This window comes from Myxine glutinosa, chromosome 9 (genome assembly GCF_964187855.1).
Source record: "Myxine glutinosa chromosome 9, kmMyxGlut1.1, whole genome shotgun sequence".
In the NCBI taxonomy this organism is placed as follows: Eukaryota; Metazoa; Chordata; class Myxini; order Myxiniformes; family Myxinidae; genus Myxine; species Myxine glutinosa.
The window spans coordinates 15333748-15351280 of NC_136269.1; the positions used below are offsets into that span (position 1 = coordinate 15333748).

Here is a 17533-nt window from a genome sequence, read left to right on the forward strand (position 1 = left end):
GACGTTCAATGCTTTCGAGCTGAGAGGCCCCTCGACCACGGGATTCACAGAGGAGGCATTATGATTCAGGCTCCACAGGAGATGACTCCAGCGAGTTTGGACACACCATCCACAGCACTGGAGTACACAGGAATCGCCCTCCACGCCCACCGAAGGACAATCAACATTGTGACCGTGTACAGGCCTCCATCACAGGGTCCTAGGATATTCAAAGACCGTCTTCAACAACTGATGACCACACTGAACACAGAAAACCTGACGGTCCTCCTCGGAGATTTCAATTTTGACTTGCTGGACACCCCTGACCATGACATCCTCCAGCTGATGGCTCACCACGGGTTTCGCCAGTGTGTGACCGGACCAACGACTGACCAAGGATCGCTACTGGACCACGTCTACGTCAACCAGCCAGTCACTGTACATGTGGATGTCGTGGACACATATTATTCAGACCACGATATCATTTGCGTCTCTCTGCAAATGTGACTTTTCACCTATGATTAGATGTATTCCTACTTTTAGTTCTTTTATATTATACACAATTATCACTAGTTCATGTATGACTGCATACAGTTAGGTCAATTGGAATACTACGTTCTATTTTAGGCTGATGTATTGTTAGTAACATATAGTTCATGTATTGTTTTTCAATAGGAGTATGCATGTTTACATTATGCTGTAACTTTTCTCCAATTGTTCTCAATTGCAAAACAAGAATTTCAAAAGTAATACAAATTAAAGGTATTAATTCTCATTCATTTTTTTATGGATGTTACACAATTTAATGGTAATGTTCAGGGAACTTGTTTCACGAACGTCCGGCTTTGGACATGTGTAGTTATGTACTTGTCAGAAAAATATAATAAAATACATATCAACAGAACAACCATTTCTCTGTCTCATATTTTTGCAGCACTTCGCAGCACATAGAGTCCAAATGTTATCAAGTACCACCACATGGATGTGATTACAATATCAAACTTTTGGCGGGATAGAATGGTTTAATTTGAAACAAATCTTCCCGCATGACAACGTAGGTGTGGCTTTGCTACACAGATCTTCTAGTCTTTTATTTTGGCAACAAAAGTAGCTGCGGCGAAGGTATGCGCTCTACCGAGTGCCCGTTCTAGTTCAAGATATTTCGCTCACAAGGTTCAGACATATATATGGTGGCGGCCATCTTGGATTTTGACGTGGCGCCCCAATTTTCAATAGCGTTCTTTCTTATGCCGAGATACACCCACACACCAAATTAGAAGTTGGTACTTCACTTATTTTTCAAGATATTCATCTCACAAGGTTCAGACATACATGCCGGCGGCCATCTTGGATTTTGACGTGGTGACCCAATTTTAAACAGCGTTCTTCCTTGTGCCTAGATACACCCACACACCAGATTAGAAGTTGGTACTTCGCTTCTTTTTCGAGATATTTCGCTCACAAGTTTCAGACATATATATGGTGGTGGCCATCTTGGATTGTGACGTGGCGACGCAATGTTCAATAGCGTTCTTCCTTATGCCGAGATACACCCACACACCAAATTAGAAGTTGGTATTTCGCTTATTTTTCAAGATATTCATCTCACAAGGTTCAGACATACATGGCGGCGGCCATCTTGGATTTTGACGTGGCGACCCAATTTTCAATAGCGTTCTTCCTTATGCCTAGATACACCCACACACCAAATTAGAAGATGTACTTCGCTTATTTTTCAAGATATTCATCTCACAAGGTTCAGACATACATGGCATCAGACATACATGGCGGCGGCCATCTTGGATTTTGACGTGGGTTGCACCCACACACCAAATTCGAATGCGGTCCTTCGCTTACGCACGCACGCACGCAAACACGCACACACGCATGGACACACGGACACACAGACACACGGACGGAGGGGAAAGCCATAGTCCCCCTTTCGCTACGCTGTGCGACGGGGGACAAAAAATGTTCCTGTTTGCAGTCAATGTGAAGCCGTTCTCAATATTGAAGCATTATTTTTACGGCGTAGCCCATCGGGCAAAGCCGTCTAGAACAGTGTTTGTCCATATGTATGTACTGTATGTCCCCTCAAACATATACCAATCAGAGCTGAGGATATGGTCACATGACAGGGTGATGTGATTACGTCTGATGTCATTTTGGCATTGCGGTGGCAGACTCTCCACACACCGCCATTTTAATTTATATGCCGTTTAAGCCAAACATATCGTTGAACCTGTCATATATCACAATCGCCATGCTCTACCTTTACGTTTTTCATTCAGTGTGAAACACAAACAAACCGATTGTTAAAATGACCATGAAATATCGAAAGCATAGACGTTACGGCTCTTCCAACAATAAGGTATGTATAGGCCTTAGGCGTTATGCCTCATCTTCGGACCGCTTCAAACAAAATAAGCCCAGGTTTCTTAATACAGTCGTGTATCGTTTTCGTAATAGTAATAATAATAATAATAGAGTAAATATGACCATAACACTTTAATCCCAATGTCATGAATACAAAGTTAATGGATTGAAGCGGTGTATGGTTCATGATCAGTGATGAGCGGTGTTCGGCACAAATATTAATAATCGCAGAAGTAAGGAATTAGCCTCGGTTTTTAAATGGTAATATAATTTTAGAAATATAACGTTAATATTATAGTAAATCTAATCATAACACTAATCCCTTCATAGTGACTGCAAACGTACTGGAAGTTAAAATATATCTTCTACATATTAAAGTAGCGGCAGTTTTGTGTCTGTTACATCATTAAGTCTATGATGTCATCATTACGACGGCTGACTTCACCGACCGACATTTAAATTTACTAGAAGGCCTACACACGCTCACTTCGAGAGTGGCAGGAAAGGTCATTCATCTTTGGGGTAAATAGATTACAGACGATCTATGGTCGGGTCTCAAGAACATTGGATGTGTGTTCATTTACCAAGTTTCTTGTGGAGAGATCGCCAAGTGGTTTGAACATTCGAGCAAGAACTCCATTCAAAACCGTTAAGGAACGGCTGGCTTGGCAAACGCTAGCTAGCTGCTTGGTAAATGAGCACACCTACAGCCTTGTGGCATATATAGATTACAGTAGATCTTCGCTCAGTTCTGTAAGTAAAACTTACCTCATGGATGTCGGGATTGCTCCAAATTTCTTTGTTTAATGTTATAAACACCATCAGCGACTGTTTAAAAAGCTAATCATACGTGTTTGTGGTTTATAATATTTTACAAGCCCGGCTACGCCGCTGTTAGACTTCCGGTCTTGTTTATAAAAAATATATATGTATTTACAATGACAAATATTTGAGTCGTTATTTGTAAGGAAAGTCTCACTACCAATGTAAACAGGAATCAACATTAATGATGTAAAAACATTACACAATACCCACGTTTGGGCTTGAGTTATCCAAATGAAGCTTGGGTGCACTGCTGACAACGAATGTTTAACAAAATCTCAAGCTGTTCAGGTTGTGCGTACACACCAGGTTAAACAAAAAGAAACAGCAGATCGTGTGTGCAGTGATTGCTTACCCACCTGCTGACCAATGACGTCAATGCTTTGCTGCACCTGAGGCACCCACTGCCGGAGAATGGCAAACAGGTGTCCCGCCTGCGTCAGTGGATCCGAAAGCATCAAAAGGCATGATGGCTCGTTGGGGTCAAAGAAAGTAAATTCTGTTGTGAGGCAAACAGTTCAATTAATCAAGTGAGCAAATAAGTCTCAATGCCAGGCTCTCGTTACTTAGCACAAACAGAAGCTTGTTTAGCACGTTGACTGCCGACTAAGAGTATACTTGTAGTGGGTGTATCAGATTCTGCCACTACGAGTATTCTCGAAGACAAGATTCACAATTGTATTGTAAACAGAATATGCTGCCATGCCAGCTAAAGCAACTAATAACGATCTGCTGGCAGTTCTGTGAACATAAATCAATTTCATAATCACAATCAAATTTGTCATGTGCCATGGTATGCGATATTAAAAATCACTAAAGTGTGCAAATATGATATCGGTACAAATCTCACTTCAGCTAAACAAAAACTAAAGAAGAGATGGTTACAATTGCGTGAAAATAAATGATTATCTTACTATAATTCACCAAATGTCTGTCTGTCCGTTCGAAGGTACCGTAAGAACTGCTGAACCGATCTCAACGACATTTTGGGTGGATGATCCTGGGATCCCCAGGAGTAAAATAGGCTATTTAGTTTTCCCAATTTCAGCTTTAGTCTCCAGCATTCTCAGGTTTGGACTCCCGCATAACATTCGCGTTTGCATGACATTCATTGTGACATCTTCTTACGTCGAGCAACGGTACCCGCCCTATGGGCGGGGCTTCAATTGGGAGGCCCAAATGAAAAGGCTAAATATCGGAAATTGAAGGCTTTTTTTTTTTCTTTTAAACGATTTATATAAACATCCGTTAAATCTCGATCGGTGCAGCCGTTTGTGCGGCACCCGGGAAAATAACGTCATGCGGGAGCACGGAGCAAGTATCAGCAGGATGTGGCAGTGTGAGAGTCCACGTTTGCACCGATCGCTGCACCGTGTGCCGCACAAACGACTGCACCGATCGCTGCTCGGCTGCATCGATCGGATGTGGCATGAAGGAGGATCAGATCTAACAGATCGCTGTCTCCATCGATCTTGCCAAGGCTGTAACACCTATCGGCTCAAAATCCTTTTAACTGTTGATTTGGTACAGTTACACGTATTGGGAATTTGGTAGACGTATCGGGAGTACATACGACGTAGCGATTGTGAACACGATTATCGATCACGATTCACGATCACGATTCACGATCATCACGATCATAGTGTATTGATCACGATGACGAGTCTGGCATTTCACTCAGGCCAACTGGCATGGTCTTCAAGCAGCCATCAATCATCTGGACTGGTCTCCCATCTCTACCGCCTCTGACATCAACTCATCCTGGGAATTCTTCCAAAGTAAACTGCTCTCTCTCATGCACAGATTTATCCCATCTCGTCTTCAGTTGTCATACCCTTCCTCCTGTCAATGGTACACGGAATCTTGTGGTGAGGCTGTTGCCCAGAAACAACTTGCTTTCGTCTCCTGGAAAGCAAATCCAACGGAAGGAAATCTCATTTCCTTTCACAAAGCCCGAAACAAGTGTGTGTCCACCCTCAGGAGAGCCAGGAAACAATATCTCTCCATTCTCAGGACAGAACTCTCTTATCTGTCTCCCTCTTCCAAATCCTGGTGGCATCTGGTCAAATCTGTTTCTGGCGTTTGTTCCCCCTCCATCCCCTCCCTCACCTCAAACGGCCACACGGCTGACTCCGCACGTGAAAAAGCTGAATGCCTCAACTCTGTGTTTGCCTCTAAATCTTGTGTCCCAAACCCATCCCTCTTTGTACCCACCGTACCCAGTCGTACCCAGCTGCTCCTGGACTCTGTGTCCTTTCCTCCTGACAAGGTGGAAAAGTTTCTGTCAACCCTCGACTCTGATTCTGCAACTGGACCTGACGGCATCAGCCCACGGGTCCTAAAATCTTGTGCTTCCGCTCTTTCACTCCCTCTCTCTGTTCTCTTCACACTCTCTTTTGCTCAAGGTCATCTGCCATCTGCTTGGAAATCTGCCAACATCACCGCTTTGCACAAAAAAGGTGCAAAAACAGATCCCAGCAACTACAGACCAATCAGCCTTCTCTCAATTATCAGTAAAGTCATGGAATCCATCATTGCTTCAGATATGAAATCTTACCTCTTCTCCAATGGCTTGATCTCTGATCATCAATTTGGTTTCAGACCCGGTCACTCTACTCTGGACATGCTGCTATTGCTTTCTCAGCAATGGATGGAGGTCCTCAATGCCAAACAGGAAATTAGAGCTGTCTCCCTTGACATATCACGTGCCTTCGATACGGTCTGGCACCCCGCTCTGCTCACCAAACTCTCCTCTGTTGGTATCCATGGAAATCTCCACGCATGGCTGGCGGACTTCCTCTCCAGTCGTAGTCAACGTGTGGCCCTGAATGGGTTTCTTTCATCTCCTCTTCCTGTTCAGGCTGGAGTTCCCCAAGGCAGTGTTCTGGGCCCTGTGCTTTTTCTGGTCTTCATCAATGATCTCTCCGACTCTCTTGAAAATCCTATCTCTTTGCTGATGACTCTACTCTCTGTCGCTCCATTCTTCATCCCTCAGATCGGCAGTCTGCAGCCTCCTCACTCTCTGCAGACCTGGACAAAATCACAGACTGGGCAAACAAGTGGAACATGTCTTTCAATCCTGACAAATCTCACACTCTTACGATGTCTCTCCGAAAAGACCGACTGGACAATCCTCCCATCTACTTTCTGAATAATCCTCTCCAAGAAGTTCTGTCACTCAAACTTTTGGGTCTCACTATCTGCCATGATCTTTCCTGGGAAAACCACATTTCAAATCTGGCCTCCAAAGCCAGTCGCCGACTGGGCATCCTCCGTCGTGCGAAGTTCTTCCTTGGCACACCTGAGCTCCTCACCACATACAAGGCTTTCATCCGCAGCTCAATGGAATACTGCTGTCCCCTCTGGGCTGGTGCTCCTGCCTCACACCTAGCTCGCCTTCATGCTGTTGAAAGCAAAGCATTCAGAATCATTGGAATCTCCCGTGATGAAGCTAACTCCAAGGGCCTCTCACTCACTCACCGCAGACAGGTTGGTGGTCTTTCCGTCTTCTACCGACTCCTTTCTGGCCTTGCCCCCCCCCCCCCCAGCTCTCTCTGGGCTCTGTCCCGCAAATATTCCTACAGGTCGCACAAGATCTGCCTGCAACCCTCTTATGGTTAAACTGCCAAAATCAAGACTCTCTGCTCACCTTCACTCCTTCATTCCTCTTTTCTCTCGCCTCTGGAACAAACTCCCTCACTCTCTTCAATCCCACTCCACCCTCCAGGTCTTTAAAACAGCTGTTCACCACCATCTCTTATCTTCCCCCATCCAAAACCTTGATCTTTTCTATCCCCGATAATTTCACCCCAATTCCACTTTTTGAAATACCAACTTCTGTCCTGGAAGTCCTTGGTGTCCTTGTGTTTTATACTTCTTCCCCCCCCCCCCCCCCTTCCCACACCTCCTCTCCCCAAGCCCTCTCCCTCCCACACATCTCCCTGCTCTTAAATGTTGTGTGCTCTCAAGTGTTTGTGTGCTTCCCATTCTCTTGTCTTCCGCTCCCTCTTTTTATATATTTTGTTTGTCTGGTTGATTTGTTTGTGAAGTAAATGTCAGCTCTTTCACGAGCCTCGATTCAGTATACAAAAAAAATAAAAAAAATAAAAAATATGAACAGTGATGTGGCTTGTATTGAAATTCTAAAGATACTGTTTAGATTTTGATGATTTGCGTGTGATATGATTCAACGGATGTTTAGGCCAAGTAAAAAAAAAAAATGTTTCTCGTCCCCGCCTGCTTTTTTTTTCTTTTTTTTTTTCTTTTTTGCTTTGTATACTGAATCGAGGCTCGTGAAAGAGCTAACATTTATTTCACAAACAAATCAACCAGACAAACAAAATATACAAAAGGAGGGAGCGGAAGTCAAGATGGGGAGAGAAGGGGAAGCACACAACCACAACATTTGAGAGCAGGGAGAAGTGTGGGAGGGAGAGGGCTTGGGGGGAGGAGGCGTGGAAAGGGGGGAGGGGGGGGAAGAGGTATAAAACACAAGGGGACCGAAATTAGCGGGGGTAGAAAAGATCAAGGTTTTGGATGGGGGAGGGTAAGAGATGGACGCTTCCTTTTTGGTCGCCGCCTACTTTTATTTACTATTTAATACTATTTTTTTTAAATATATACTTGTTTTTTTAAAAATCGTTTTGCGAAGAAACTCGGTCTAAAACTTGCCGTTTCCGGGCGTTTGCTGATCGTATCTTGTGCATTGATGATCTGAACTATTATGGATCCCGCCCTCTAACGGAACTTCCTGGTTAATACATGCTAGGCTTAACGCAGACACTTTGTGCTAAAGACGGTCAATTCTCGCAGCGGTTGTGCACTGGGCAATTCTTGTACAATTCTTGTACTATTAGTGTATTATTGTGTATTTATATTAAACAAGGACACATACCAAATTTAAACATTGTCATTGTTTCTTTTTTGTTTTATTCAAATATAGTTTGTCTGGTTCATGCCATGACATGACATGTTCCATTGATTGATTCTATTCATATGCCATTTCAGTTAAAACATATATTTATTTGCTAATTTGGAAATGAAATTGCAGGCCTTTCGGTAACAATCAACACTGGCATGTTTCACATTACATTGGACAAACTATAGAGTCTTTAAGTCAGCCACAGTGGTCATTCAATTAATGGCAGCCATCTTGGAAAAAAATAGCAAAAAAAATGAAAATAGTAAATAGTAAGGGCCTCCCTCCTCCTTTTTTCAAAAAAGTCCGGACGAGAAACTTTTTTTTTTTTTTACTTGGCCTTATATGAATCGTTTAAAATAAAAAAAGCCTTCGATTTCTGATATTTTGCCATCGCCATATGCAGATTCGCCACGGACCCACGATCGATGTTTCTCTACGTGAACGTACCTGTTTGTTTGCGAACAGGTACGTTTTTCATGGAAGTCCTTCACGAACTTGCTGTCCATGTCTGACGTGCGACTGAAGGTGCTACAGGAATGTGGAATTTATTGGTTTCATGCTTTAGCATTCACCGTATCTGCATTGCCTGTTTGCTTCTGGCCTCCCACCCGTGCGTAGCACGGGTATTTCTCTAGTAAATGAAACTAGAAAGCATCTGAAAATGCAAAGCCTATCAGCGTCCGCTTTGTATTAATACTTTTTTTTTTCCTTTTTTTTTTGTATACAAGATCGAGGCTCGTGTAAGAGATAAAACTAATAAAAGAGGTATAAAACACATGGACACTGCTAGGACTTCCAGGAAGGAAGTCTGCATTTCAAAAAGGTGAATCGGGGTGAATTAAATGGGGTAGAAAAGATCAAGGTTTTGGATGGGGTAAGATAAGAGATGGTGGTGAACAGCTGTTTTAAAGACCTGGAGGGAGGAGTGGGATTGAAGAGAGTGAGGGAGTTTGTTCCAGAGGCGGGAGAAAAGAGGAATGAAGGAGTGAAGGTGAGCAGAGAGCCCAGATTTTGGCAGTTTCACCAGAAGAGGGTTGCTGGCAGATCTTGTGCGACCTGTTGGAATATTTGGAGGACAGAGCACAGACAGAGCTGGGGGAGCAAGGCCGGAGAAGAGTCAGTAGAAGACAGAAAGACCACCAACCTGCCTGCGGTGAGTAAGTGAAAGGCCCTCGGTGTTAGCTTCATCGTGGGAGTCCAATGATTCTGAAAGCTTTGGTTTCAACAGCGTGAAGCCGAACAAGTCATACTTCATACTTCTTCTTCTTCTGAATGCTAAACATGACAAAAACAGCGGAAAAAAAAAATACCAAAACATTGACGATTTTAGGTGACCTTAACCTTTTGACCTCAAAAGCAAAAGTTTTCAGTGACCAAATATGCAAACTCTGCTCAAATTTCAAGTAAATCGGATGAAAATTGACGATTTTATGCGTCACGAACGCCATAAAATTGAAGCCTCTCCTCGGTGAAAGACACATGAAAGCCCGCTTGGAGTTTGCAAAAAAGCACCTAAAGGACTCTCAGACTGTGAGAAACAAGATTCTGTGGTCTGATGAAACCAAGATTGAACTGTTTGGCTTCCGTCTGGCCACTCTGCCATAAAGCCCAGATCGGTGATGTGTTGCAGTGATGGTTGTCCTTCTGGAAGTTTCTCCCATCTCCACACAGGATCTCTGGAGCTCAGCCAGAGTGACCATCGGGTTCTTGGTCACCTCTCTTACCAAGGCCGTTCTCCCCCGATTGCTCAGTTTGGCCGGGCGGCCAGCTCTAGGAAGAATCCTGGTTGTTCAAAACTTCTTCCATTTAAGAATTATGGAGGCCACTGTGCTCTTGGGAACCTTCAATGCAGCAGAAATTTTTTTGTAGGCTTCCCCAGATCTGTGCCTCGACAAAATCCTGTCTCTAAGCTCGGCAGGCAGATCCTTCGACCTCATGGCTTGGTTTTAGCTCTGATATGCATTGTCAGCTGTGAGACCTTATATAGACAGGTGTGTGCCTTTCCATATCATGTCCAATCAATTGAATTTACCACAGGTTGACTCCAATCAAGGTGTAGAAACATCTCAAAGATGATCAAGAGAAATGGGAGGCATCTGAGCTAAATTTCAAGTGTCATTGCAAAGGGTCTGAATACTTATGTAAATGTGATATTTCAGTTTTTTCTTTTTAATAAATTTGCAAAACTTTCCAAAATCCTGTTTTCTCTTTGTCATTGTGGGGTATTTGAGATAGATCTCGCGAGATCTTGCGGGGGAGGTCACGATTTTTCGAAGCTGTCCCGATCTTCACACACGCTCAACAACATGCATTTTAAAGGCCATTTTCCCTGCTAGAGCGGGGGTTAGCCTTGCGGTCCCCATGACAATCTTCCCCATTTTGCCCTATTTTCTGCATCTCTCCTTGTTAGCCCCCTTGCCCGCATTTCTTCTTCCACCATCTTTAGCCAAGTCTTTGTCGGTCTTCCCCGTCTTCTACTTCCTTCTACATTCATTTCCATCACTCTTCTCAACCAGTCACTTTCATCCTTCCTCAACACATGACCAAACCATCTCAACCTGTTCCTCTTCACAGCATCAATCACAGGCTCTATTCCCATCATCTTTCGCAATTCATCATTTGTCTTCCTCTCTCTCAACGATACTCCGCACATCCGTCGAACCATTCGCATTTCCACCCTTTCCAACCTTCGTTGCTGCTCTACGTTCATTACCCATGTCCGCTCCCATAAATCATAACACTTCTCACACATGCAGCATACACCTTTCCCTTCAGCTTCAACGACAATTCACGCACGCTCGAAGTTAAGTAATTGTTCACAATTGTATTGTGGCGAAACTGTATTTATCTTATGTGTGTGTACCTATAGTGCGTCCCTTGGAAGATAATTATCGGTGTTAATCTTTCATACCTGTATATAATAGTCGAGTATTTTGTGCCGCGGTATTTTGCGGCCGAGTTCTTGAAGATTCCTACCTTGAGGCTTGTTTTCTCACAGTGGTCGATTGTGGTCCTTCTACTCTCGTTCTCTCAGTCTTTTCCCAGTCTTTTCACCCCATACCTTCCTTGTTTAAATTCTTAACAAAAACAAACAAAAAAAAACATTTCCTTCTTTTGTTCGTTCGTTCTGCGACCATGTGTTTCACCCCCATTTCACCCCATTCCCCAGATCTGTTTTGCCCTGTTCACATGACTCATGGTTGTCCCTCTCGGCTCCCTCTCCCCGTTGGTATTTTTGTGAAGATTAGATAGTTCTTCACGGTTCTGTTCAAATTTGTTTAAACTTTCCCCTGCAGTGTTTTATTCAATGGTATATTACAACACGCTGTTTTTCTTCCTATTTAAAAGGCTTTTTTCAATTTCCTCTCCAACTCATTCCATTTCAAAAAAATATTCAATCTCTTATAATTCTAAATCACTACATGCTCTAAATTCACATTCATTCCACCCCTCCTCTATCGTTCTAAAACGGATCGCTAACTTGAAAATCACAATAAACCCAATTTGTTATCAATGTTCATCTTTCATGAATCATCCACTTTTTAAACTCACCCCTTGCCCCTCCACTCCAAATCTTCCCCCTTCCCCCTCCCCTTCAATACTCCCCCCATGCCCCTCCCCTCCTAAACTCCCCCTTGCCCCTCCCCTCCTAAACTCCCCCCTTGCCCCTCCCCTCCAAAACTCCCCCCATGCCCCTCCCCTCCTAAACTCCCCCCTTGCCCCTCCTGTCCTAAACTCCCCCCTTGCCCCTCCCCTCTAAAACTCCCCCCTAACTCATCCCCTTCAAAACTCCCCCCCCTACCCCTCCCCTTCAAATCTCCCCCGCTAGCATCCCTCTCCAATTCTCCCCCCTCCCACCTCCTTCTCAAAGCTGCCTCCACCCCACATCATCTCCCTTCGATCTCATACCTCCACCTCCCCCAACCTTCTACTTTCCTCTGCCCCCTCCCCTCAAAGAACCTCTCACTGTGCCTCATCCCATCACCATCAAACCCTTCGTCCTCCTCGTCCTTCCCTTTCTTGTAACTCTTCTGTATTCTCTGACACACTATCAACTGCCCTTCCTACCTCCCCGTCTCATCCTTCATCTAACCCTACCCCTCCCCTCCCCTCCACTCCCCTCTCCTCTCCTGCACCAGATGCTCCCCCTCTCTCCTCATTAACAATTTGGACCTCAAACATCCGGGGCCTTCGCTCAAACCTCACTGATCTCTCCATTCAGGTTGCTTCTGACAATCTAGACTTGATCTGCTTAACAGAAACTTTCCTCCTTCAAGACGTCTCTGATTCCTTAATATCTCTTCCTGGTTACTCCCTCCTCCGGTATGAGAGATCTGAGCCTCGTCCTGGTGGTGGCGTTGCTATCTTTATCAAAAACACTCTTCCTCACTCTCCTTGCACTGTCCTCTCTCCACCCCACCCCCAGGAGTACCTCTGGCTACGGCTTCCTCTCCGTTCCCACCTTTTGTTCATATGTGTTCTGTACCGTCCTCCAAACAGTGATGACTCCATTTACATGTCGCTGTCTGACAACATGGACCAACTTCTATCAACTCATCCCAACTCTCTCTTCCTCATATGTGGCACCTTCAACTGTCATCATGCCAGCTGGCTGTGTGTGGGTTCCTCTCTCACCAGCCATGGCACCTCAGCAAAGGACTTCTGCGACTCATTGGGACTGACACAATGTGTCAATTTTCCGACCCGGATCTCAGTCAATGGAGTATCTTCTCTTCCAGACTTGGTTATGACAAACTTCCCTGCAAATGTCTGCTGCTCTTCTTCTGCTCCAATCGGTTCTTCTGATCATGTGCTTGTTAAAATAGACATCTATCTGGCCATTTTCAAAGAGCCTCCTCAGCGCCAACGAGTCTGGCATTTCACTCAGGCTGACTGGCACGGTCTGCAAGCAGCCATCAATCATCTGGACCAGTCTCCCGTCTACTGCCTCTGACATCAATTCTTCCTGGGAATTCTTCCAAAGCAAACTGCTCTCTCTCATGCACAGATTTATCCCATCTCGTCTTCAGTTGTCTTACCCTTCGTCCCGTCCATGGTACACTGAATCTTGTGGTGAGGCAGTTGCCCTGAAACAACTTGCATTTGCCTCTTGGAAGGGAAATCCAACTGAAGGCAATCTCAGTTCCTTCCACCAAGCTTGGAACAAGTGTGTGTCTACCCTCAGGAGTGCCAGGAAGCACTATCTCTCCACACTCAAGAATGAACTCTCAAACCTGTCTCCTTCCTCCAAATCCTGGTGGCGTCTGGTCAAATCCGTTTCTGATGTTTGTTCCCCCTCCATCCCCTCCCTCACCTCAAATGGCTACACAGTCGACACCGCACGTGACAAAGCCGAATGCCTCAACTCTGCGTTTGCCTCAAAATCTTGTGTCCCAAACCCATCTCTCTCTGTTCCCACCTTACCCGGTCGAACCCAACTGCTCCTGGACTCTGTGTCCTTCTCTCCTGACAAGGTGGACAAGTTTTTGTCAAACCTCGACTCTGATTCAACAACTGGACCAGACAGCATCAGCCCAAAGGTCCTAAAATCCTGCTCTGCCGCTCTATCTCACCCTCTCTGTTCTTTTCACCCTCTCTTTTGCTCAAGGCCATCTGCCAGCATCTTGGAAATCAGCAAACATTACCGCTTTACACAAAAAAGGTGCAAAAACAGATCCTTGCAACTACAGACCAATCAGCCTGCTCCCAATTATCAGCAAAGTCATGGAATCCATCATTGCTTCGGATATCAAATCCTTCCTCTTCTCCAATGGTTTGATCTCCGATCATGAATTTGGATTCAGACCAGGTCATTCTACTTTGGACATGTTGCTTCTGCTGTCTCAACAATGGATTTAGGTCCGAAATGCCAAACAGGAAATCAGAGCTGTCTCCCTTGACATATCACGTGCCTTCGATACGGTCTGGCACCCAGCTCTGCTCACCAAACTCTCCTCCTATGGTATCCATGGAAATCTCCACGCATGGCTTGTGGACTTCCTCTCTGGTCGTCGTCAACGTGTGGCCCTGAATGGATTTCTCTCATCGCCCCTTCCTGTTCTGGCTGGAGTTCCCCAAGGTAGTGTTCTGGGCCCTGTGCTTTTTCTGGTCTTCATCAATGATCTCTCCGACTCTCTGGAAAATCCTGTCTATCTCTTTGCTGATGACTCCACTCTCTGCCGCTCCATTCCTCATCCCTCAGATCGGCAGTCTGCAGCCTCCTCACTCTCTGCAGATCTGGACAAAATCACAGACTGGTCAAACAAGTGGAACATGTCTTTCAATCTTGACAAATCTCACACTCTTACTATGTCTCTCCGAAAAGACCAACTGGAAAACCCTCCCATCTACTTTCTCAACAATCCTCTCCAAGAAGTTCTGTCGCTCAAGCTTTTGGATCTCACTATCTGCCATGATCTTTCTTGGGAAAACCACATTTCCAAGCTGGCCTCCAAAGCCAGTCCTCCTGGGCACTGGGCATCCTCCGTCGTGCGAAGTCCTTCCTTGGCACACCTGAGCTCCTCACCACATACAAGGCTTTCATCCGCAGCTCAATGGAATACTGTTCTCCCCTATGGGCCGGTGCTCCTGTCTCACACCTAACTCGACTTCACGCTGTTGAATCCAAAGCTTTCAGAATCATTGGAATCTCCTGCGATGAAGCTAACTCCGAGGGCCTTTCACTCACTCACCGCAGGCAGGTTGGTGGTCTTTCTGTCTTCTACAGACTCCTCTCCGGCCTTGCTCCCCCAGCTCTCTCTGTGCTCTGTCCCCCAAATATTCCTGCAGGTCGCACAAGATCTGCCAGCAACCCTCTTATGGTTAAACTGCCAAAATCTAGGCTCTCTGCTCACCTTCACTCTTTCATTCCCCTTTTTCCCCGCTCCTCACCACATACAAGGCTTTCATCCGCAGCTCAATGGAATACTGTTCTCCCCTATGGGCTGGTGCTCCTGCCTCACACCTGGCTCGGCTTCACGCTGTTGAATCCAAAGCTTTCAAAATCATTGGAATCTCCCGCGATGAAGCTTTCTCTGAGGGCCTTTCACTCACTCACCGCAGGCAGGTAGGTGGTCTTTCTGTCTTCTACCGACTCCTCTCCGGCCTTGCTCCCCCAGCTCTCTCTGTGCTCTGTCCCCCAAATATTCCTACAGGTCGCACAAGATCTGCCAGCAACCCTCTGATGGTTAAACTGCCGAAATCTCGGCTCTCTGCTCACCTTCACTCTTTCATTCGTCTTTTCTCCCGCCTCTGGAACAAACTCCCTCACTCCCTTCAATGCCACTCCTCCCTCCAGGTCTTTAAAACAGCTGTTCACCACCATCTCTTATCTTCCCCCATCCAAAACCTTGATCTTTTCTACCCCCACTAATTCACCCCAGATCCACCTTGTTTGAAATTCCAACTTCTTTCCTGGAAGTCCTGGCAGTGTCCATATGTTTATACCTCTCCCACCCCCCCCCCCCCCCCCTTCACATGCCTCCCCCCCAAAGCCCTCTCCCTCCCACAGATCTCTCGATGTCTCCATGTCTCTCGGTCCCTGCTCTCAAATGTTGTGTTTGTGTCCTTCCCCCTCTCCCCATCTTGTCTACCGCTCCCGATGTTATTTGTTTCATGTGTCTGTCTTTCTGTGTGATTAATGTTCGCTCTTTCACGAGCCTCGATCTTGTATACAAAAAAAAAAAAAAAAAAAAAAAAAAAAACCTCTGGAACAAACTACCCCACTCCCTTCAATCCCACTCCTCCCTCCAGGTCTTTAAAACAGCTGTTCACCACCATCTCTTATCTTCCACCATCCAAAACCTTGATCTTTTCCACCCCCACTAATTCACCCCAGATACACTTTTTTTGAAATTCCAACTTCTTTCCTGGAAGTCCTTGCAGTGTCCATATGTTTTATACCTTTATTATATTTTTATATATGTTTTACATATGTTTATATTTTTATACAAAATAAATGTATTATTATTATTATACCTCTCCCACCTCCCCCCAAGCCCTCTCCCTCCCACAGTTCTCTCAATGTCCCTGCTCTCAAATATTGTGTTTGTGTCCTTCGCCCTCTTACCCCATCTTGTCTACCGCTCCCCTTATTTTGTGTTTTATGTGTTGGTTTGCGTCGGTTTGACCTTTTGTGTGATTAATGTTGGCTCTTTCACGAGCCTCGATCTTGCGTACAAAAAAATAAATAATTGAGTAGATCGATTCTGGAAAAAATGAATTTAAACGATTTCAGCATCGGGCTGCAAGATAACAAAATGTGAAAAAAGTGAATGGGTCTGAATACTTTCTGAATGTTCTGTATATGCACATAAGGCATATGCATATGAAATAAGTGACATAAGGCATATGCATATGCAATAAGTGACATAAGACATATGCATATGAAATAAGTGACATAAGGCATATGCGTACATATATGCATATGAAAATAACTTATGCACATAAGGACTTGGCTCGGCAAATTGGAGTGGTGTATACTACAAGACACGACAGGACAGTCGACATGTTAAAATGCAATATTAATTCCTTGTTTTCACAGCCATGGCTCGCATAATGCTCTGCTTCACCTCCTTTGTAAAACATCAGAATTATTAATGCGTCGTGATGCTTTTGTTTGCAACTAAAAGCCATTTGCATCGTACAGGATATTATTTTAAACAGTGATGTATGGCTCATTGAAGAACTTGTACATACTGTATGTCAAAGCAAGGCCAATGCTACTGTGGGATTCGCACCTGGGGTCCAAGCATATAATAAACTTTGCCACCCAAAGGAAACCCAAAGAGGCCCATGGTTTGTTTGGAAATGAAGACAACTCCAGCAAATGCTCTCAACCGTGTCGTTTAGAGCTTTACAAAGCCAAACAGCTGATGAATGTTTCAAACTATTATTAGCCGATGCGGCTGGCAGCTGTTCTCATGTAAACCAGCCAAGTGCATGAACAAGGTCTTTCCAAGATCATGGATACTCGGACATCAAAGCATTAGATAATTTTAATAAAATAAATAGTGAAGAAATATATACGGTCAGACCCCGACATTCGCAGTGGGTACGTTCCTGGAAAATGCCGTGAATGCCGAATCCGCAAAAGTGGGGGCATTGCTCGAATGGGAAAAGGGGCGATATGTTCCCAGCTGTTCGTGTTTCATAAGGGGTAATCAAAAATGCAGGAAAAAAACCGCGAATACGTGAAGCACAGGACCACAAATGTCAAAGCAGGTAGCACTCTATCAAACGTGAATACACGGGGTCCATGAATGCTGGGAATGTCGAGGTCCGTCAGTATATATTTCTTAACTCAAAGATAACAATGGGGTTTGGATTTCTGATCAAAAACGTAGTCTGCATTTCTCCTGATCATAAACGTAGTCTGCATTTCTCCTGATCATAAACGTAGTCTGCATTTCTCCTGATCATAAACGCAGTCTGCAT

General features: G+C 44.8%; 2 protein-coding genes across 11 annotated transcripts in view; both read right to left on the reverse strand.

Annotated features, from left to right (window-relative positions):
* Nucleotides 1–17533, reverse strand: part of LOC144893586 (uncharacterized) — an 896812-nt gene that overhangs the window by 741451 nt on the left and 137828 nt on the right. The gene's annotated exons all lie outside the window — the stretch shown is intronic.
* The window catches only part of LOC137416991 (CAP-Gly domain-containing linker protein 4), a 142075-nt gene that overhangs the window by 97173 nt on the left and 27369 nt on the right, over nucleotides 1–17533 (reverse strand). For 9 of the 10 annotated variants that reach the window (XM_078784115.1, XM_078784116.1, XM_078784114.1 and 6 more), the window contains exon 3: nucleotides 3537–3676. In XM_078784115.1, the coding sequence (XP_078640241.1) occupies nucleotides 3537–3676 (140 nt within the window). Of the gene's footprint in view, nucleotides 1–3532; nucleotides 3677–17533 lie in introns of all 10 variants that reach the window. The other variant, XM_078784117.1, reaches the window with a different exon arrangement.